This window comes from Dunckerocampus dactyliophorus, chromosome 15 (assembly GCF_027744805.1).
Source record: "Dunckerocampus dactyliophorus isolate RoL2022-P2 chromosome 15, RoL_Ddac_1.1, whole genome shotgun sequence".
Taxonomy (NCBI): domain Eukaryota; kingdom Metazoa; phylum Chordata; class Actinopteri; order Syngnathiformes; family Syngnathidae; genus Dunckerocampus; species Dunckerocampus dactyliophorus.
In genome coordinates this window covers 11,359,744-11,382,280 of record NC_072833.1, presented here as the reverse complement: position 1 = coordinate 11,382,280, position 22,537 = coordinate 11,359,744, and the positions used below count along the sequence as shown (strand labels likewise).

General features: G+C 42.3%; 1 protein-coding gene across 3 annotated transcripts in view; it reads left to right on the top strand.

Moving 5' to 3' along the window:
* The window catches only part of nlgn2a (neuroligin 2a), a 116,473-nt gene that overhangs the window by 83,434 nt on the left and 10,502 nt on the right, over positions 1-22,537 (top strand). For all 3 annotated transcript variants that reach the window (XM_054753974.1, XM_054753972.1, XM_054753973.1), the window contains one exon: positions 20,433-20,618. In XM_054753974.1, the coding sequence (XP_054609949.1) occupies positions 20,433-20,618 (186 nt within the window). The remainder of the gene's footprint in view (positions 1-20,432; positions 20,619-22,537) is intronic.

The window sequence follows — 22,537 nt, the reverse complement described above, 5'->3', positions numbered from 1 at the left end:
GAAAGGGTGCTGAGGTAACTTTCACATTTTCTAAACCAGCCCATGTCCACATGCAAAGACGCTTTTTATAGCTAAAGAAAAAGAGCCTGCATCTCAGCTTTGTGTTGTCTGTGACAAAGCACACTCCAGCGGAACCTTGGTTAGGGTCATTCATTTGTCCCAGAAGGTCCGACTCTAACCGAAACTGACGTTAACCGAATCATGCAAATCCAATGAATCCATTCCAGAAAGCCAAACATGTTCACACAAAACACTTTTTTTTTAATAGTTTTACAACTACAGTCTTACATGCAGAAAACAATTTAAAATGCATATAAATAATGATATCCCTTTCATTCATCATTTTTATGCATTTGTTGTTTAATGCTTGTAAAACTATAATTGTAAAAGTATAAAAACGTGTTTTGTGTTAACATCTTTGAACCGCTGATGACGTCATAGAAGGGCGACATAACTTCCGGTTCCCATTTGGTTTAGCTAGCTAATAGGATGCTAACATGGAAGGACGTTGTGTGATAAATAAAAATACATTAAGAGCACAGTTGGACTCGCACAGTGTATTAACAACACGACAGCATGCGCCATATCGGACGCTACCCGGAGAATGCATGCAAAGCGAGCTAAAAGTGTGGTGTAAATTGTCGATGTTAACCAAAAAACACACAAGCTTGGGTTCCACTGTATTACTGTGAACGTTTTCTCCTTACATGACACTTTTTTGATTTGTTATTTTTACAAATATTTCAGCTATCTTCTCATAGTTTTTTTGTTGTAATATTATGCCTTTATTCTCATAATATTTTGACTTAATTATCATAACTATATAATTTAATAGAACTATGTAATTTAATATAATTTACCCAACCTGATTTTTCTGAAACTGCAACTGTATTTGTTTTGCTTGTTTCTCATACTATTATGACTTTTGAATACACCAAAAGCTTCTCAAATTAATAATAATAACTGAATAATCAAGTCACGGTGCAAGGAAGATCTCATAAATCCAGGAATTCAGTTTTCACTGTTCACATTACAAAATATGGCATTTATCTAGCATTTATTCTAACATTTGCTGTCAGTTTTCAGTAAATAATGCATCAATCCAGGATTGATGAAAGTCTGCCAGGTCAGATTAGTTCAGAAATGAGGCCTCCACCCGCCATCTTTGTTTCGTCTTTCCTTCAATTCCATCTGCATGCCTCCTCAGCGGTTCAAACCTCAGGGCAAGCAGCTTGTCGACGTTGTGACAGCCTGTCCAAGTGAACGCACCGTCCGGCGCTCTCGTGTACAACCTCTCTTCCTTGTCCTCGCTCTTGTCTTTCGAGGTGCACCCTCGTCGATGTCCCTCCTCCCATCCATCACCTTCCGCCTTCCACTAGCTGTCCCTCATTCTCTGTCTCTATCAGCACATCTGTCGCCAGTAGCCTCATCTTTCTCCCCTCTCGTTATCCGTCGCTAATGGAAAGATGAGTTCGCCTTGAACATGTTCGTCGTTTGTCTTCATTCGCTGACTTTTGGAAGCAAGCAGGCGTCTTCATTCATCTTCTGAGCTCCTCGTGCCTTTCCCTCGTGGTCGTCCACCTTATTTCTTCAGAAGAATGGGTTACACCATGCAAAGATTAGGCCTGATTGTAGACAACAACAATGTATACCAGCAAACATCGAGGAAGTGGGTCAATGACACTTTGACCACCGTTACATTGGTGAGTCCACCTTCACCTTTACACCTTCACCATTCACTGCTCTCCGCACCATAATAGGTCCTGACCTGTTCATCAATAAGATGTCTCTTTGTGATGAATTAATTTCTCTGTCGCATCTCCCCATCTTCATTACTTCAAATTAGCAGTTAGCATAGTCGCCCTGCTCGTCGTTGTCTCGCATTAACAGTTAGCATGGACGCAAGGCTTAGCAGCGTCGCGCTCGCATCCCGTTGGCGGCTGTTTAGGCCCAGCTTTCCCCTCCTGTTAGCGTGACTGACCACACAAGCATGTTCATTCATTCATAGCCTAACATGCATGTTTTTGGGATATGGGAGGAATGTGAAAACCCACACATGCACAGAGAGAACATGCAAACTCCACACAGTTCCAACAAAGATTTGAACCGTCAGTCTCCTGACTGTGTGGCCTGACATGCTAACTAACCACTAGGCCACGTGTGTGGCAGGCATGAGCATGTGTTACAGCAAACTCACACTTACAAAGTGGACATAGAGTTTCCCCTACTGGTAAGGCGGTGCCTGGTTGGCTTTGGAGCATCTTTGTCTAATTGTCCTGACGATTTGAGGCAAAGACATGCAGAGGGAATGCAGCACTTCGATGCATGGAGAGTGCCCTGCCTGGCCAGAATGGAAAGGACAGACACGGGATGGGTACGGGACAGCAATCAACACCTCCTGATTGCCTCAGGTGTCCCATGGGAGACATCGATCTGCCTTGGATCTGGCAGGGAGAGACGAAGAAGAAGAGGGAGAGGGGGCCTAGCTATGAATACCGAGGAGGAGTGTCACATGATCCGCCACTGCAGCGTCTCTCTGCAGGCAAGACAGGATGGACTTCTGGGAAAGCGTCGTCCAGTCATATCGTCATGGATTAGCACAATGTTGAGGAGGTCCATGAGAGCAGTCTGCGATCGGAGCTCTGCTTATGTCGGCACGACAGGTGTCCTGCTGCACTGACACAACTGTACAAAGGATCAGTTAGCCTATGAACAGGCTAAATTACATTTTCCTAACACAGCGTAGCATTTAGACCAGAGTATGTTATTTATTGTCATAAATTGTCGCCTGTTGCTCAAAAGAAATCCATCGTCGTGAGCTAAAACAGTCACTGACCTCCTTAATGATATCTAGAATTTAATTTGGATCAGTTTCTGTCTTAATGGTCCTACAAAATATACAGATTGTGTGATGACATTGTGTAAGGCACCAATTCAGAAAAAGAAGACCATGCGGTAAACAAAGGGCAACAGTGGAGGACAATCACTGATCTGAAGAGGAGCCTTTATTTTTGTGTTTGTCTTTTTCTTCTGGAAATGACCATTTTCTGTCCACCAATCAACACGCAACAGTTCTCTAGTTCCGCCCTTAAGGTAGCATACCACCCCAACAGAAAGGGCGGCAAAAAGTTCTATTTGGTGGTATGAACTCTGCGAGTGTACTCACAGTAGGCTATTGCGTCTCCTGGCCCACCACTGGCCTTCACACTCATCACTTCTACACTGCCGCATGACTGCTTTTACCCTGACTATGTGGATTATTTCAGTCTTACTTGAATTCTGATCATCTCCCTTGTGCAATGTGTCGGCTGTCATGAATTACCTGCAATCTAAGTGATCACATGAATTAAATGACACGTCTTCATTAAGCACACAAATTTTGTCTGCGACACAAGTCCAACCATCTTCAGCCCGAGTCACGTTTGTGCGCCTCTGACCCGAACACGACGGAAATCGATGTCCTCGAAACCACCTCTCACCCCCCCCTCCATCTCTCCCCCCTGCCGTCACCTCCATCTCCCCTTGTCAAGGCTGCTAATGAATTATGAATTCGTCCAATTCATACCCTCGGCCGACTCCTCCATCTTCGGGCTTTCAGTAGTTTTCCACGGCGAGGCAGCACAGGGAAGTGAAGGTTACTTTATTGTTGTGTACACGTGGCAGGTGATAGTGAAGTGCCACTTTGTTGACTCTCCTCATTCTGTGTGCTGTGCTTATGTTCATGACAATGCCCGGTTTGCAAAGTCTCTCCTCATTACTTTTCATAATAGTATTAAAAAATCAACTAATATACAGTGGTACCTTGGTTTTTCTTATTAAGTCGTTCCAAAAGGTCAAAGGAAAATTGAAACCTTCAAAAACCGGAACAATTTTTTACAAAATACCATTCCAGACACCCAAAAATAGTCACAAAAAAAATGTTTTATTGAGAATAGTTATAGTTTTACATGCAGAAACATAGTGGAATGATTATAAATGATGAATACAATGGATAAATGAACAGTTAACATCACTTTTACGTTTGCTGACGACAGCAAGGAGGTGGGAGAGAGAGGACGGGATCCACACCAACAACTTCTCAACATCTTCAAGAGATTCAAGAGATTCAAGATTCAAGAGAGTTTTATTGTCATGTGCATGGTAAAACAGCAGTTATACCATGCAATGAAAATCTTATTCTGTTCATTCTCCCAAGGAAAAGAAAGAAAAACACAAGAAAGAATAAGAACATAAGAAACATAAACACATATACATAAATACCAAGAAATTAAGCAACAACAACAGAAGAGACATTAATGCAAGTAAATAATACAAATAAATAAATAAATAAATAAAGTGCTATGAGTGTGTGTTGCGTGTGGCGTGTCTGAGTGCTTCATTGAGAAGCCTGATGGCCTGTGGGTAAAAGCTGTTTGCCAGCCTTGTGGTCCTGGACTTCAAACTCCTGTAGCGTCTGCCTGATGGTAGGAGTGTGAATAATGAGTGTTGTGGATGTGTGCTGTCCTTGATGAGGTTGTGTGTTCTGCGTAGGACTCTAGATGTATAAATGTCTTGCAGTGAGGGGAGGGCTGCCCCAACAATGTTCTGTGAGGTCTTGATCACCCGCTGGAGTGCCTTCCTATCACGTGTTGTACAGTTACCGTACCAAACAGTGATGGAGGCGGTAAGGACACTTTCGATGGTGCATCTGTAGAAGCAACTCAGGATTGTGGTGGACATGCCAAATTTCCTCAGTCTTCTCTGTCGAGAATGCAGTCGAACGAGCACGTAGCTTAGCCCTTACATCACAGTTCATCCACTGTTTTTGGTTAGGGTATTTTCTGTAATACTTGGTGGTGGTAACAGTCTCTATACATGTGCTAATGTAGCCAGTAACAGCAGAAGCATATTCATCCAAATCAACAGTACAATCTTCCCTCCCCGCTGCAGTTTTAAACACATCCCAGTTTGTGCAGCCAAAGCAGTCCTGAAGTACTTGATCAGTTTCTTCATTCCATACTTTAACTGCTGTACTTACAGGGGGAGCTTTTTTGAGAAGTTGTCTGTACGTTGGATAAAGGAATATAGAGATGTGGTCAGCCTTTCCAAAGTGGGGTCTTGGAACAGCCTTCAAAGCAAATCTTTGATCGTTTGTTAAACACTCAGCTTCCTTGAGTTTGTCTTGCTTTGCCAGGATGCACGAGGCGACTGGACGAGGTTGTGTAACATTCTCATTTGAATCTGCCAAATGAATGTGCCTTACAGGATGCTGGAGCATTGTGTAAACTAAGCACTGGAAGATTTCGTGTTGGGTGTGTGGTCCAAGATTGCTGAATAAACAAGCAATGCTGGCAGTAGTCCTTCCACATTTTTATTAAAACCCACAAAATTCCACGTGCCAAGGGGTAAAATACAAGGTTACGCCAGTGGTCACCAACCCCCGGGCCCCACAGAAAGAAAAAATAATTTCCATTATTTTTTGTAGTTATTTTTCCACATAATTTGTAGTCTTAATGATGTTTTATTTTGAAAAGTGGCCGGATTCTCTCTGTTACATCCGTCTCACGTGACGCATGTCCATTGTGCGTGTGCTAACTTTATCTCATGCCGCGCAGATAGACTACTACTGTATTTTTACCATTTTTCCTTCACCTCATATTTGATGACTTATTGAGTGCTAATGTGCACATTTGTCTCAAGTTAATTCATGGTAGCGCACTGCCTTTCACCACACACGTCAAGCAGCAATGTAATAATCTCTCTGGAAAAACTCCAGGCTTGAACTGGTGGATGGTAGGTCAGCATTCACTTTATGCTTTTAATTTGATGTTGTTCATGTCTTAGTTTTACACAATACATCATAAATAAATAAATTAAATTACATCGCTATAATGTACGACGACACCCCCCCCCCCAGCCCCCGGTCTGCGGGAGATTTGTGGGGGCACAAGTCGGTCCGTGGGTCAAAAAAGGTTGGGGACCACTGTGTCACGCGCAATATTGTGTGTATGAAAACCCTGGCAAAATTTGGGCAAAAACCAAAATATGAATACATGAACGATAATATATGAAAACTGGGCCGATTTGACTGTAATTTTCACTTGAGTATGTTTTGCTATCAGATTCTCGTAGCTCTTTTATGTGTCCAGAGTGCCGCCCGGAATTCTGGGCCCCACGAAAACAGAATCACACCGGGCCCCCCCGACAGCTGCTGTTTGTCACCACATCTCTATTTTTCGGGGCCCCTGTCACTCAGGGAATTGTCCTACCGTGTTTTTGTGGCTTCATACAAGTTACATTGACACCTCTCCATTTGTATTTATCACAGTGGATTAAAGGTAAATTACAGCCCACATGTTTCGATACAAAACAATACCCAGTTGTTCCTTGTGCTACTTTAAAGGATCCGTGCATTGAAATTCTAGAATTTAGATTGAATTTAATGACAACAATTAGCAAAAGTAATAATCACAGCAAGAAATATACATAAAAAATAAATGCAAATGTAAAATAATTACTCCCTTGAAGCGTTCGATTCTGGCATAGTTGAATAAAAGGTTAGGCAGATGTTTGACACCCTTATCCAACTTCGATGTAGCCATGTTATGTCATGGCATCACATCTTAACATGACAGAGTGCAAACGCTGGGAGAACTGACACGTTTATTACAGCAACAGCCCTCAATTTTGGCAGATCTGTACTGTCCCGCCAACACTGGCCTGATGAAGCAGAATTATTCAAACTACATGTCAGTCTAATATTCTTGCCTTTCTCCAGCTCATTTGCATTTGTTCGGGACAGGGAAGAAGTGATTCCGGGGAGTGCTGTGAGCTCAGAAGTCAGTCCTTGTTGACTTTATTGCTGTTTTTTTTTTTTTTTTTTTCAAAATCACAGCTCCTTTTGAGCTAATGTGTTTACCGCGGTAGCAACTTTGTCACTTTCTGTGGATTTGCATGGTGAATTTAGGCTGCTTCAAAAAGGAGACCATCTCCGAGTGTGTCGTGTAAAACGTAGCCCTCCTCTGTGGTTTTGGGCCTTAAAATAGACATGCATAGAACGGTGATTTCATTACACAGGAGGGTGCGCGTTTGCATGCTCGTGTCTGAGCAAATGTTAATTATATAACTAATGGATGATGGCTAAATGGAAGCCTTGCAAATGCCAAGCATGCACATGCAGTGTGTGTGTGTTCACTTGTCATTAGAGCGCCTGTCTGCAACACTTCCCATCCCACCACTGTGCTTGTGTGTGTGTGTGTGTGTGTGTGTGTGTTGCTCACTGCACTGCACCGTGCTAGCCTTGCAATTATAACCTTCATTCATTATGAATCCGACCCCGGATGAAGTGCCCGCCGCTGTCAATCCGGTGAGGCGGCAGCTCAGCTCGCCTATGTCTCTCCACGTCACATTTTAATTTTCCGTGTATTAGTTAGGGTTCGCCCCGGGTGTGAGGAGGTATAGCGGGGCACAAGGGGCAGTACTTACATAGCGGTAATCACGCGGCACATTATTATATTATTCCTAATGATTAGCATACTTGCTGAGAGAGGGGGGGTTGTTTGCCCCACGGCCTCGCCCACTGCTCCATTTCTCGATGTGCGCTGATGAATTAATAAAAAGTTCTTCCTGACTGGTTGTGCGAGAGGCAAATCCATCCGTTCTCCCTTCTCTCATCCACCTACTTCCTTTTCAGGGGACTCAAATAGCATCACAGAGAGCCTCATTCAAGTGGCAGCTAGTAGATACAGCGGCCTAATCAACGAGATTGTTGCCTTAAACTCAGCATTTGGCTAATAAATATAGCAGGGATAGCCAACTGGCAGCCCGTGAGCCAAATGCGGCCCATGATCGAGTTCACTCCCAAATTTGAGTGTCATTTTTGCAGCAAATACATGAAAACACCACAGCATTTGTGAGGCACAATACTACAAATGTTGGCAGTGACTCGATATCAAGTACTTGTAAATACAAGTCCAGTACCGCCGATACCGATTCTTCCTCTTTGACATTTGTCAAGCTCGTTGAATGAGCTTGCGATTTTGCCTGTAATTTGTTCATCTTGCGATAAAAATAAAACACAGGACAAAGATTTTAGGCAAACCAAAAAAATGATCAACAAACCTTTTGTGAACAATTTATAACAAGATAGAAATACAAATAAGAGAATGTAAGAACGTCAACAAAATGATAAAATCAATCTCTTATTCCCTGTTATTACTTAAAATTGATTTGATCAAAATAAAGTCAATAGTGCAAAATACGTCAAAGAAAGAAATACCAATGGCTCTCATTTAAATCCTTTGGTTTTTGCCCCCAAAGCCCTCGTACGTCCAATAACTTATTCCCTGAGTTTTTGAGGATTAAAGCTATATATTAAAAAATGGCCCGGTACCGGTCCGTGGGTGGGGCCGAATCAGGCCCCAGGAAACTTTCAGGCGCAATGATAAAAAAATGCACATAAAAAAACACATTTCATGTGTATGGGATGAACACACTCGCGGTAATCCCACTCTTCTTCCGCGACGGAGCGCCGCGACCATCTTCTTTACGTATACACTTTTAATGCAAATGTTGATTGGAAATCAGAAGAGAGTTCAACCTCAAGCTAGCAGGAGAGTTTGGCGAGGGAGGAGTGAGCTGACGCAGCATACGGTGGCGCCCCAATGCAGCATCATGATCCAGGCTTTATTGGAGTACCAAAAATAGACCTTTTATGGGCACCTCAGTTATTTGCAGATATTTGCTTTTTGCAGGAGGTGTCGGAATGTCAGCCTTGCGAATAGCGGGGCTCTACTGTACATACAAAATAAGAACAGGAGTTGAATAGCCCCGAAATATGGTATTGATATTTTGGATTATGGAATCATTTTGAATCTGGATTAAATGTAAAATCCTATGTAATCTCAACAAACTACAACATGATCTGATAAGATTGACATTAATACAAACATCTGCACATGTTCAATGGGCCTTTCTGTCTTTGTTTATAAAAAAAAAAAAGGCTGCCAAATGTGACAAAAATATCATTTTAATTTTCCCAGTTTTTACAATTTCATTCATGGTGTAGTTTTAGAAACAGCTCTCAGTAGGATGCAGTGCAGTTCGATAACTGCAATTAGCTCCCGTAAGCGTTTTTGCCTTTGCAAATGCAGATTTTTCCCAGCATTGCATTGTGCAGGTGTACCTAATGTTGTGGCCTTATTGGCCATGCGCCATCTGTCAAAGTTTCATCAGCAGGTGTCGCCGCCTGCAAACACTCTGAGCGACGCTGCGTGTTTCAGACAAATGGCGGCAGTCTTTTTTTTTTCCAGATGTTTCCGACTTAGACGCCAAATAAAAGCGCCTCTCGGGCTGTTTTTCACTCAAAGTGAGAACAAAACATTCTGGCTGGACATCAGGAATCTACCCAGGTCATTAATTATGCGACACGCCGGAGATTTTCTGTTTGAGAATCTCCAGTAACAAGAAATATTAGTCCCTCTCCCTCTGGAGTCCGAACACGTTTTGTGGGACACAACAACACCTCAACAAGGCGAGTCGGGGCGGCGAAAGCAATTAGCACATCCGCGTTGTGGCAGCGTCACTTGTTTATTCCGGGTGCCGTCTTGCGTGGGCCAGTGTGGCGGGCCACTTGTCTGTCGCAGCTTTTGCATTGCTTGTCAAGCACAACTCAACACGTTTTCAGCATGAGTAGAAACACACATTGCGAAGAAAGAGAAATAAAAACAATCTCAGCAGGATGGCCAGTGGAAAGCTGGCGGAAAGAAAAGCTACATTTTTCTTTATGTCTTTGTGGCCCCACGCGGCAGTCTGGCAAACTTCTTTTTGTTCCGTGGACTTGCAGCATTTCTTTCATGCAATTGTTTTTGGGCGTTTGTGTGTGTTTTGGGGATTTGCAGCAGTTTTCTGTTTTTGATCTTGCAGCGTTAATGTGATTGCAGCATTTTTAATTTGCATTTCCCTGTTTTTTGGGGGTTTTGGATCGTTTCTGTGTTGTTGTGCATTTACCCCTGCTGGCCACCGTAGGAAAGGGAGACACTGGAGGTCTGCATCACGGCCAAATAAGCCTCACGAGCACTTCTGACCATTGACCATGGGTCCATTGACCTGACACCACTGTGCAGCCTCTATAATCTATAGGCCAACTTGTTAACTCCTAACAGCTGATCTTTTAAGGCCACTTCCTTCATGCGCTTGGCTTGTAGTGTCATCACGCACGGTCACGCCGTTTTGCATAACCTGTTCCAGATTAAGGACAATCGCCGGCCATGATGGAGATTAGCGGCTTGTTGTGGCATGTTATTGCCGCCAGATGGCCGGGCTATCATCAGCATCTTAATCACGGCGCCGTGTGGTAATCTGCCACTGATAGCCAGTGACGCGCGGGGGCCTAGTGGCCACCTGATATTTACGCCGGCCTGGATCGCACAAGGCAACGAGAGGAGCCAGCGCCGGATGTCATTTTTTTAATTAAAAAATCTTGCTGTGTGAGAGTTTTTGACACAGCTCATGTATTGGATCCCATTAGACTATGCAGGTGTACCTAATGAAGTGGCTGGCATAGCAACCACCTCGTCAAATTTAAATACTAATAGAGATGCGCATGCAACCTTCTAAAGTAAACAACAATGGCTTAATTCCCTCATTCACTTCCTCCCCCTTGCAAAGCACCTCCAATTATTAAATGGAATATTACTTTTTTTTTCAGAAAAATGTTCTTATTGCGCTTATCAGCCTCTTTGCAGACACCTTGCCAACGTCTTGCCAGGAGAAACAATGCGAGCCCCGAGGCTTTGGTTAGCACCACTGTGCAGCATCTGCACCTCTCCACACACCCGCTGGCCCAAATAAAATGAATAAATGCACAAACAGAAACACAAAACGCAGTCTCACCTTCCAGATGGTACACGGGGTGTATCGTCTCGCTTCCATTTTCTCACTCCTTCATGTCTAAGATTCTGGGAAATGACGTATAACATGCATATAGTATACAGTCGTCCCTCGTTTATTGCGGTTACTTGATTCCATAAGTGAATTTCCACAAAGTAGGATTCAATATATGTAAATTGAATATTTTCATAGTTAGAGCATAGAAAACCTGTTTATGACCTTCTAAATACGTTTTTTACCATTATTACAGCCCTGTAGACATGAACTAACACCCCTGTAGTCACCTTTACACTTGTATTACCCACTATAGTAGACATAATAATAGAAAATAAGCGAAAGATAGACTCACGCGTTAGCATTGACAGTACTTTGTGGTGGTTATGGACTCACCAATGTAACGTTACTGACACCTCAAGACACGTGTACAATACTACTCTGCTGCCGCTGTTTATGGTTAAAGGGAGACTCACAATGGACTTCAGTCACATTATTAACAAGCAGAGAACACATGCAGTGAACATTCACACACGACATTCGCACACTGTCTACAGTGCTAACCTGCTGCTAGCACTCAGCTAACAGTCAGCTCTAGCTAGCTGACATCACACATGTCACTTCCCAGGCCCCGCCTCTTAAAGGCGCATTACACTTCATATCACGTCTTTTGAATGCCTTATATTTGTATTTTCGGTCATTTAGCCATTTTTCTGCTTGAAATGCTTAATTTAGGTCGTAAGTGTGCACAGTTTGCTTAAATATGATTATTTTTTTACTATTAGATGACTAATAGCTGTATAGCTTTACTTCATTACTGGCTTGTCATACTGTATGGAGCTCCCCTTAACACCTAAAATTTTGAACTGAAGAAGCCTTTTGGATTCAAGGTGAAACATCTTCAACCAACAAGGAGTTCAGTGGCCTCGATTCAGCCTTCTGGGTGAATGAGAATCTACACAGTCATATTTTTTTGGAGGAGGACGGCACACCTGTCGTTAAGGAGAAAGCACTACTTTAAATGTCTTAATGTTTTCAAGTAATCTATCTGTTTTATTAGTTTTCTTATCCGCTCTTGACTAATCAATCCCATGCTCTCTATCTTTAATGGCCTCCATCGTCATTTTCTCATTATAATCAGTGAGCGATTGGATTCTGGGGGTAAATGAGGGACTGGGAGAAGTAATTAGCGGCCAAATAAGTCCAAGTCCTGACATGCCAACGATGGATGGAGGGACTGGTGAAGAAGAGGAAGAAAGAGAAATTGTGCCGCTCTGGAAAGTTATTTGCATTGATACGTCACTTGCTAATATTATTCTTTCATATTAGGTCAAAGAGAGAAAACATGACTAATAGTAAAATATATACTGTTTTATCGTGCCTTTGAAAACTGAGCCCTATCATCATTTACTCGTGCAGTGTTTGTGATGGATTACATTAGCATTAGCCTGCTGCGTATGCATCCACAGGTGGCAGTGCCCCTGCCCCCCCAGGTTACAATGTTGAATTGCGTCTCATTTTGTGCACTTTCACACGTACGGAGTGATCGCTGGAGTTGGTAAGGCATGCCTGCCATCCCGTTAATGGCAGCTTTCCTCTTAACGATCTGGGCTCTTGGTGGTTACCAGGGATGTACTTTTAACGGCTCAGAACTCAGAAAGGAGCCATTGGGAGATGGTTGTGATTTACGGGACAGAAAAAACAATAAAAGTCTCCAAAATTGTTGTTGTGCACAAGAATCATTCTAACCTTTCACACTCATGAAGACCTTCAGAATGAAAATGAGTGAATGTCCACGATCTTACCTTTGAAATGTGCAACAACAGTAAAGTGGATTTGGGATAGGACTATCCATACATCTTCTGTGCCACTTAGACTCACTAGAGTCGCAGGTATGCTGGAGCCTGACCCAGCTGACTTTGGCCGAGAGGCGGGGTACACCCTGGACTGGTTGCCAGCCAATTGTAGGGCACATATAGACGAGTTGCCTATTAACCTAACATGCATGTTTTTGGAAATGTGGGAGGAAGCCAGAGTACCCGGAGAAAACCCACGCACGCACGGGGAGAACATGCAAACTCCACACAGAGATGCCCAACAGAGAGATTCGAGCCCAATTCTTTCAGATCTACTGACTGTGTGGCCAACATGCTAACCATGCGACCCTGGGATAGCACTACACTGTCAAAATGTGCACCCTCAGGAACAACGTAAACAGTGTACACAGTATACTTATTAAAGTGTACTGACAGAAGTATTCTATTTGAGACAGCTCAAGCTTAACGGGGGCGTGCTGTGGAGGGGTGATAGACGACCCGCAAGATGGATGTCATAGCTTGGCGCTTCAGCAGAAAGCAGCAAAGTGAGCGCGACTCCAATAATTTCCCAGTTTGCTCTGCTGCTTCCAACCTTTCTAGAACTTTGGCCAAAAAGAAAAAGACTCATGAGCTTTAAAGATGAAACTGCTCAGCTCTGCGCTCAAGCGTAATTCATCTTCAAAGGATTCAAGCATCAGACATTTCTCTTAATGTGCTTCTCTTGCCGTCTGGTAAACTTTTAGGCCTTCACGTTGATTTCAATTCTAAATCTCAACATTGTATATTTTCTTCTGTGAAAAAAAAATATATATTTTTAAAAAAGTGTGCATGAGAAAACTCCCTTTCCAGTTTGTCTTGCATCTTTTCATGTCGTGTCATGAATTATTCATCAAGGCCTTTCCGCGTCTTTGATGGCAGTCAGAATGTCAGCCTCGCGCTACCTTTCAATATTTCACCAAAGTTCTTTTGACTACATGCGTTACTTTCACTCCCGCTCTTATTTTTAACACTTCTTCAACCCTGAGTGCCAGTTTAAGTATAGTTTCTCAATCGCAGTGGCTGCTAAAGCCAAGGGGAACCTTCTTTTCCCACAAGAAAACCTTTCAGGGCTCTTCTTCGTTTAGTTCATCTTGCTAATCTCACCGTTATTTACCATTATTTAAGGGCAGTCTATTTGGTGCAAAAATGGTAAAAGCACACCGCGATCACCAAGGCCAGTTAGGACAACCCATAATGCCGGTTACAGACGACACATAAACCCGCTAGTCGCTAAAATTCGCCAAAATCACCACTCGTGAATCAATCAAAAACCTTGGTGCGTGATGAACAAAAGCAAATAACTGAATATAGGCATTAACAGCTGTGGTCGGCATCCAGCAGATTTATCTACCTCTCCGTGCACTTTAAAATATTGCACCTCAGCTGAAAGTTTAAAGTTTGCATTGAATTTATCGGCGCTATTAATGCTGGCTCAGCAACACTTTGCACATTACTGCTATTACAACATTGGTTCTGTTGCTGCTGTGTTGTAAGATATACTTATTAAATAAAATATATATACAGTCATCCCTCACCTCTTCGCGTTTTGAACATCGCACCGTCACTCTATTGCATTTTTTTGTGGTTGACTACAGCCTATTATTAGTCCAAAAATATGCATATTTAAGCTAATTTGATACATTCTTGGCCCTAATTAAGCATTTCCAAGCATAAAATGGCAAAATGAACTAAAATACAAATATAATATAAGGCAATGCAGTATTCTACGCTGGTCACTAGGTGTCACGAGTAACACACATACCAGACTTGATTGCCTTAACAACAGGATTTTATTGCAGGTTTGAATTAAGTAAATTGAACAGACACAATAACATAGTCATAATCATAATCAGGCTACTGTCATGGCCGTAATCCAGCAAAAACTCCACTCTCAACCCCCGGCATCACTTCCTGTCCACACATCCGGGACACATTCATTGCAACACACACGAGCACAAGTCTTATTTATGTCTCAAATGGCTTATTTTCACTGATTATATCTACTATATTTTGCAATTTGAGTGTAAAGGTGACTACAGGAGTGTTATTTCACGTCTGAAGGGCTCTAAGAATGTAAAAAAAAAACGTATGTAGAACAAGTTTTCGATGCTATAAATAAATATTTTATTTATAAAAGGAATTATACTTTGCGAAAATTCACTTTGTCTGGAACCAATTAGCCGCCATAAACGAGGGATTACTGTACTTACTTAAAAACAACCTGCTGCCCGAAATGGGCTTGGGTTTGTGCTTGTGCTTGACTTGGACTCAAGAAGTCCCGAAGTGACGTACAGGAAACATTGTGGAGTTGTTGTCATGTGACTAGCCCATTTTTCTGTTATTCAAGCTCATTTTAAAGCCATTTATCAATTAAAATGCTTTAAGAGGTGACATATTAGTGTCAAATATTGCATTTTAGCACTTCTAACTTTTTCTTTTAGCCTTAAAATAGCTATGGAACGCCTGAAGTAACATATTTGCTACAATACCGAAAATGCTAATAAGCCACTCACTGCCAGTCACTGTTTTAATTGTTGAGAATCAATATATGTTCTTTTTGTTTTGTTTTGTTGTTTGTGAAAATGTGAAATGTTAAACACGGGAAGTGAATAGACTATCAGTAGTTGCTGGTAGGATTACATCAGCTCCGCTTCTTCATACTCTTTTTTTTTTTTTTTAGCACGATACATTGCAGGTGGAACAACTTCAAGTTACTCCTCGTAACTTTTGCCAAGCACATTCGAAATAAACTCTGACTGCTGATGCCTCTATCTCCTCATAAGATGCTGATTGGTCCAACGAGCCACAAATACGCCAAATTGATGGCATCCAGATACTGTGTGTTGTTACAGCTTGTCCATACAGTGTATTGCTCTGCGGCCCAATCTATTTAACTGCGCTCGCACCAGGTGATTAAAGGTGGTGGTCATTACAAGCAGTCAACCCGGGTCGGCCACCACTGATTTCTTGCTCTCCCTTTTGGCGACAAGCAGCCGATCGATCGCACTTGAGCTCATGTTTACAGCCCGACAATGCCTTTAATATTCTTTACAGAGAAAGCAACCGATTTATAGCGCAAGGTCCGCTTTTATCCGCTCCCGACCGTACACTGACGAGCTGAAGGGAGGAGTGGCGCTTTGTGGAAACATGGCTTCACAGAACCATTCAGGCATGGTCTATTTCCTCACAGAAAAAGGGCGAGGTAATACATATAACGCTGTAAAAGATGTCTCGACAAGTGGTCTCGCTTTGTGCCTCGCAAATTGCTTGCTTCGTTGCCCCATTGTTCCTCTGCAGGGCATTGGAAGACGACACCTTTGTTAGCATTCTTTGTCCTTGAACTTGAAAACACGCTAGAGACTTCATTTGTCAGGCTTACCTAATTTGACCATTTAATGGAGAACATATAATAATTGTGAAGGGCAAGGAGAACTGTATAGTGTTTGAACCGTCTCGCTCAGACTTGATGAATAAGGCTTTTAGGCTTTAAAACTGTTAAACTGGTACAACTGATGATGTACTTTAGCAGCATGGTTGCTTGCCTTTTTTGCCATTCTTGTACAATAAATAAGTGTCCCAGTGGCACTATTTCATCGCTTGTCTGTTGCACCATGTTGCACTACTACTCCCGCTTTTAACGCGTGACAATATTGTTTGGACAGCGACACAAAAGCCATTGATAAAATGCTGGCATGCTTGATGTTGTCTTTTTATGCACACACAAATTGTTTACTGCTTGTCAGCTACTTTCAGGCCGAAGAGGAGAGAAAACACCAAGTGAACCACTGTAAACGCGTCTATTCAGTTCAGCACTGAGTCTCCTATAATCGCTGGGGGCGTGGTCTACAAATACAAATAACCACCGGGTCTCTAATGAGGTCTTTAATTAGTGTTGCGTCAGCAACCTCCTGATGTAGTGTTCTTTTATAAACGCCACAAAATGGCAGTAGCTGCATTTGAAGTATCATGAGTGGTGAGCATCCAGCAGGTTTATTTACATGCGCTTTAAAATGTTGCTATTCAGCTGTTGGGGTCAAAATCATGCGTGACAGCCGTACTGTTATTTACAATGAACTCATCAGCACTACTCATGCTAGCTGTGCCGTTTGCACCTGACCGCTATTACAACATTGGTTCTATTGAATCCGTTCCACTTTTTCATGCATTTCAAATCACAATTGAAGTGAAAAAGACTTGTTACATGGAATGAGTTTTCAAATTCCTTTCCCATTCGCAATTCCTACTGCAGAATTAAGGACTACTGCCACCTAGTGGTGTGGAGGGCTGTTTATCTTGGACATTTTTTTTTCCCGAAGTACAAGTACATGTCATTTTTTGTTTTTAAGCCAAAAACTTGCAAGTGGAGGGTCAGATTAGTGTAGAGTGTGTGTGTGTTGGTGTATGTGTAAGGGGAGGACAACCAGCTGCAGTCCAATAAATACTATCGTCATTGTATAGCACAATGCGACCAAAACAACATGAATGGCAGCGAGCTGAACAGTCCCCGAGCTCAGCTAAATTGTAGCTAAGCGTGAGGAGGAGGAGGATGAAGAGGAGGGGTGGCAGTATGTAGGCCAGCGCCGTTTGAAGTATTGCAGCATTTTGCAAGCATGTAGCGCAATAGCGGTCTACTTTTAGCTCCTACACACCATTCAACAAGAGTGCCCACTGCATTAGGTACACCTGCACACTTGAATCACATCCAATATGAGAATTTCAAGCACTTTTGAGCACAATTCAAGCACTGAAACCAGAAATTTCAAGATTTTAATAATATTGGAGAGGCCCGATACACATAGTGGCATTAAGAACCTAAAAAAGGGGTGTTTAAACTCAATCCCTGTGCACACCTCCTCGTACATTGTGTCGGACCTGCCTCACTGCGCCCCACCCACTATTTCACCCACCATTACCCTCGGACTTTGCACGCCGTCACCGAGGGGCGGCAACATGATGGATAAACTGGTTCGAGGAGGAAGGAAATGCACACAAAAAAGAGGTTCTTGTGATATGCTATTGTACCTCTGGGCTGTAACATGGCATGATGGATTGCCACCAACGCTGTTCCATAAGCCTTGTTTAAAAAAGAAAAGATCTCAAATAGATAGTCACCGACTACCATGGGGTGTCCTAATTTGTTTACATTAGAGATCGGCCTAAATGTTTTTTTGAGATCAAATTATTTTGGTTATTCCATGCACTAAAATTCATCAGAGTAGAGTAAAGACCAGACGTTTACTTGGTTGTAGTAAAGCACGACCGATATGGTATTCGACGATATCCGATATATCGGCTGATATCCGATATGTTGGCCGATATATGAAAATATGATTCAACACAAAGAAGCAGAAGACTACTAAATAAAGATAATGAAGTTTAATTAGTAACACCGTCAACATAAGGACATGCCTCTTTGTGATTTACTTTTAGGTGTTGCCACAAATTTGTAGTGTTCTTTGCTTTGCAAAGCCCTGGCCAGCTTGCGCACCGCAGATGTTGCATCTCACGTAACCCCTGTTCAGTCTTTTGTGAAGTGGCTCCACACTTTACCCTGCCTGTGAAATGAAAATATATACATTTAGTGCATTTTGATACGTAACCCAGAAATTGATACTATAGTGTATAGTGTACCATGAGGTGTATTTGCCTGAAAAATAATACCACAGGCAACACAGTAGGGGTGCATGTTTTGACAAATCATTTTCATTCAAATGGGCAAGAATCAGCAAACGTGATGATGCAGATGTACCACAAGGGGGCACTCACGTGAGGAGTGAGAGTACACTGTTTCACTGCACTGTGCAGCCAAAAGCGTGCTCCATACGTGAGCAGCAATACCCAACGGTGTTGCTGCTCACGTGTGGAGCATGTTTAACACACACACAAGCATGCTCTGCTGGGGGCTGGCCTGCTTTCTCACGATGACACGCACAGCTTGAGAAGACATCAACACAATATCGAGAGCACATTGATGCAACACACACACACATATAGGAGGGACCGCAGAGCGACAAAGCTTGAAAGGAACTCCACTGAGGGTGCACAACTGCTAAGAAAGAAACACATTCACACAGCCTCCACATTTTTACATTCTCCTCTCCGTAGTCTAATTTTGCTTACTTGCTTACTTTTAAATGTATAGAATATAGATTGATTGATAATGATGATATGCAAGATGCGATATGACATCATTTCTGTCATAGCTTGTTGTATTTGATTTTTTGAGGGCCTAATTTTAATGGGAATTTCAAAGTTCTTCATTGTGACTTCGAATAAATGTCCATACAGCATGTTTGTGTTCAAAAGTGCACGTTTAAAAGGCAAAAGTGTATTTGCATTGTACAGGAGATAGCTCCTTTGATCAGAGTCCATGTGTGTGTGTGTGTGTGTGTGTGTGTGTGTGTGCGAGCGTGATCCGACCCCTGGTGTCTTGGAGCAAGATTAAACGGTGTTCTTCTATCTGGGTCTGACAGAACACCCACTATCCTACTCTCTCTTCTTACCACAGCCATTTTAAAGACTATTCATGCAACACTTTCATCTTGCGCACGTTCCTCCATCACTTTTGTCCAAATGTCTTGTAAGATTAGAGAGCGTGCGCTCGGCTGAAGAATGGCTGAAGTGGACGGCTGCTGTTACACGCTCGCTCTACATCATGTTATATATTACAGAAATACTTCAGCTCGAGACAATTGCTGGGTGGGCCTGCAGCATTTTTAACACCTGCTTAGTTACCAAATGTGTTTTTTATTGTAGTGGCTCCAGTCTGCCCCCAGATAGGGTACCAAGGTCATATCACATAAATGCTCCAATTCAGTAAATGCAGCCAATTCAGTTCCGCAGAGTAATCGCCGCCGTCTCTAATTAGTACCGGGGTTGTAACACAGTGGTATTAATGGCTGTTGCTGTGTCCTTATGAATGCCACAAGATGGCTGTGCAGTACCTACATTTGGAGTATCATGTGTGGTGAGCATCCAGCAGCTTTATCTACCTCTGCATGCGCCTTGAAATGCTGCTACTCAGCTGCTGGTGTGAATGTCACATGTGTTACACTTGCCGTCTTGTTAACAGTGAACTCATCAGTGCTATTAATGCTGACTGAGCAGTTTGCTCCTTACTGCTATTACAACATTGGTTCTGTTGCTGCTGTGTTGTGTAATATACTTCTTAAATGGCCACGAGGTCAAAGGGAGCTATGTTTTCCTTTACTTTCTCATTCACTCCGATAACAGCCTCTACTTTTTGCCAGCTTTCAGGTTTAATTAAATAAATGCTCGACTGTATTTCCAGCATTTACTGTGTTGTAGTGTATGTTCTGTGGCCGCTCATCATTTTTAATGAAAGTTAGAAATAGCAACAGTGTAAAATATTTATTCAATAAAATGGGGCCATTTTATTGATGCTTGTGCTAACTTTAAATTAGTGCCGATAATCACTGTATATCAGTGCTTGACCTTCACTGTATGGATTTAATGGACGACCTTTCCTGCTTTTATTAAAGCCCTAATGAGGAGTCCCATTAGCATCCCAAAGACTTCCATTAATGGATGTTTCAATTGAAAATATTCCTCCTTTGGAGCAAATATCGAAGATATACAACGATTAATCATCAAGCCAAATGTCACAGAGTTTATTTACAGAGTGAAACATTCACAAACAAAGCAGTGATTAGCTGTCCACACTGACGTCCTTGTGCTTTTGTCTCCGTTCAGGTTTTCTCAGCACGGGCGACCAGTCGGCCAAAGGCAACTATGGCCTGCTTGATCAGATTCAGGCACTGCGCTGGCTCAACGAGAACATCGGCCACTTTGGAGGGGACCCGGAGAGGATCACCATCTTTGGGTCAGGAGCTGGGGCGTCCTGCGTTAACCTCCTCATCCTGTCACACCACTCGGAGGGTAAATGCTGCAAAGCAAACTGTGTCTATGCAAGTGTTAGTCATCATTAGTCCTGCCGGTTTATTTGGTACGTCTGGTGCGTCTACGAGTGTGAATGATTATTCTATTTTTAGGAAAGAAAAGTTCCCTATTAGATAAAGTGTAGCATTAATAGTTTCATCTTGCAACCATGTTGCCCATCTCAATGGCACACTGCTTTCATCTCATGTCTTTCCAAAGGGGAGACGACGGAAGAGGGTTTTCAAGCTCTGGTTTCTCCTTGGCACTATTGCTAGCCATGACTCCTCCTAGCCAAATGTTGGGCTGCACTTTACAGGTGGTCCTTGGTTTACGGCGTTGCGAGTTTCATCAGTTTGTAGTTACGTACACACTTACACACTGTTTGGTGTGTAAGTGTTTTCTGTCAGTCCACCGCAGGGCAGCTGTGTCTACAGATGTAGTTTACCACCACCAGTGTGTGACTAAGAGGTGAATGAATAATGAGTTCACTTGTTCACTGTGAAGCGCTTTGGGCATCCTTGAAATGCATATATAAATCTAATCCATTAACCCAAACTAAAGAAGCACTCGGAAAGCGCAGACCTCCGCCAAGCGCCATAGTTTCCCCCATATTGTGATTCACACCAAAATAATAATCCTACATTTTTTGGATCAGCCTTTGAAATTTTGTAGAATCTGTTGGTAACTTGTCCTGCATTTTTTTCCCCAAGTGCTCTGACCAACTTTTGTGGCTTTATGTGCACAAATGACGAAAATGGTCATATCTTGCAAAATTTAAAGAATGCTTTAAAAGAATTCCTGGATCCAGACGGTGATCCGGATCACCTCCAAAATTTTATCAGTTCTTCCATATCCCATTTACGACAATTCCTGGAAATGTCATCCAAATCCATTCAGACCTTTTTAAGTCATTTTGAACACAAACAAACAAACAGATAAACACCAGCAAAAACATAACATAATAATAATAATAATATAATAATAATAATAACATAATAATGAGTGGTGAAGTGCGTGAGCAAACTAAAACATTGCACGTACAGTGGAACCTTGGTTAGTGTCATTAATTCGTTCAAGGATGTCCAACTCTAACCAGAATGGACACTAACCGAATAAATTGTTCCCACATGAAATAATGTAAATCCAATTAATTAATCCATTCCCGAAAGCCAAAAATGTTTACACAAAACACGTGTTATAGTTTTACAATCATAGTTTAGCATGCAGAAATCATTTTGAAATGCATATAAATATACACAAAAATAATGAATGAAAGGGATAAATGAACATTTAAGTTTATTTTTACCTTTGTTGAAGACGTCATTCTTCACGTGACTGCTCCCAAAGACATGTTGTGACAGCGGGATCAACACGGACACCGACTTCCTGTTTTGCCATGAGTTATTTCTTGAACTGAATAGTTTCTCACCTCAATACTTAACCCAAAATGGAGCCCAAGAAAGTTGCAAGTACCCGCATTTTGGTAAGGTAAGAAAGGTGTGACACATTATTGAATTCAATAAATAACAGAAAGATGGTGTTCGTGTGTTGTCTCGCTGCCACATTGTGTCTTAGGGAACAGTCACGTCTTCAGTGAAGGTAAAAGTACCCTTAAAGGGGACCTATTATGCTTTTCCTCTTTTCTGACCTATAAACGTTAAAATGTTGTATTCTCGTGTTAAACGATGCCAGCTCGTCAGATAATGAGGTTTGCGCATTTGGAAGTGAGACCTGAAAGCAGTGTTGGATGGCTCTGCATGCTGTGTTTTACAGAGTTTTTTTAAACACAGCGGCCCACTGGCGTCAATGCAACCCGGACTTCCGTATATGGGCGCGGCCAGGCAAACGCTGTAGGCCTGCCCTCCCCCCACTCTGCTTTGCTCTTTTCTTTTCACTGTTTTAGCACGTATGGCTCCCAG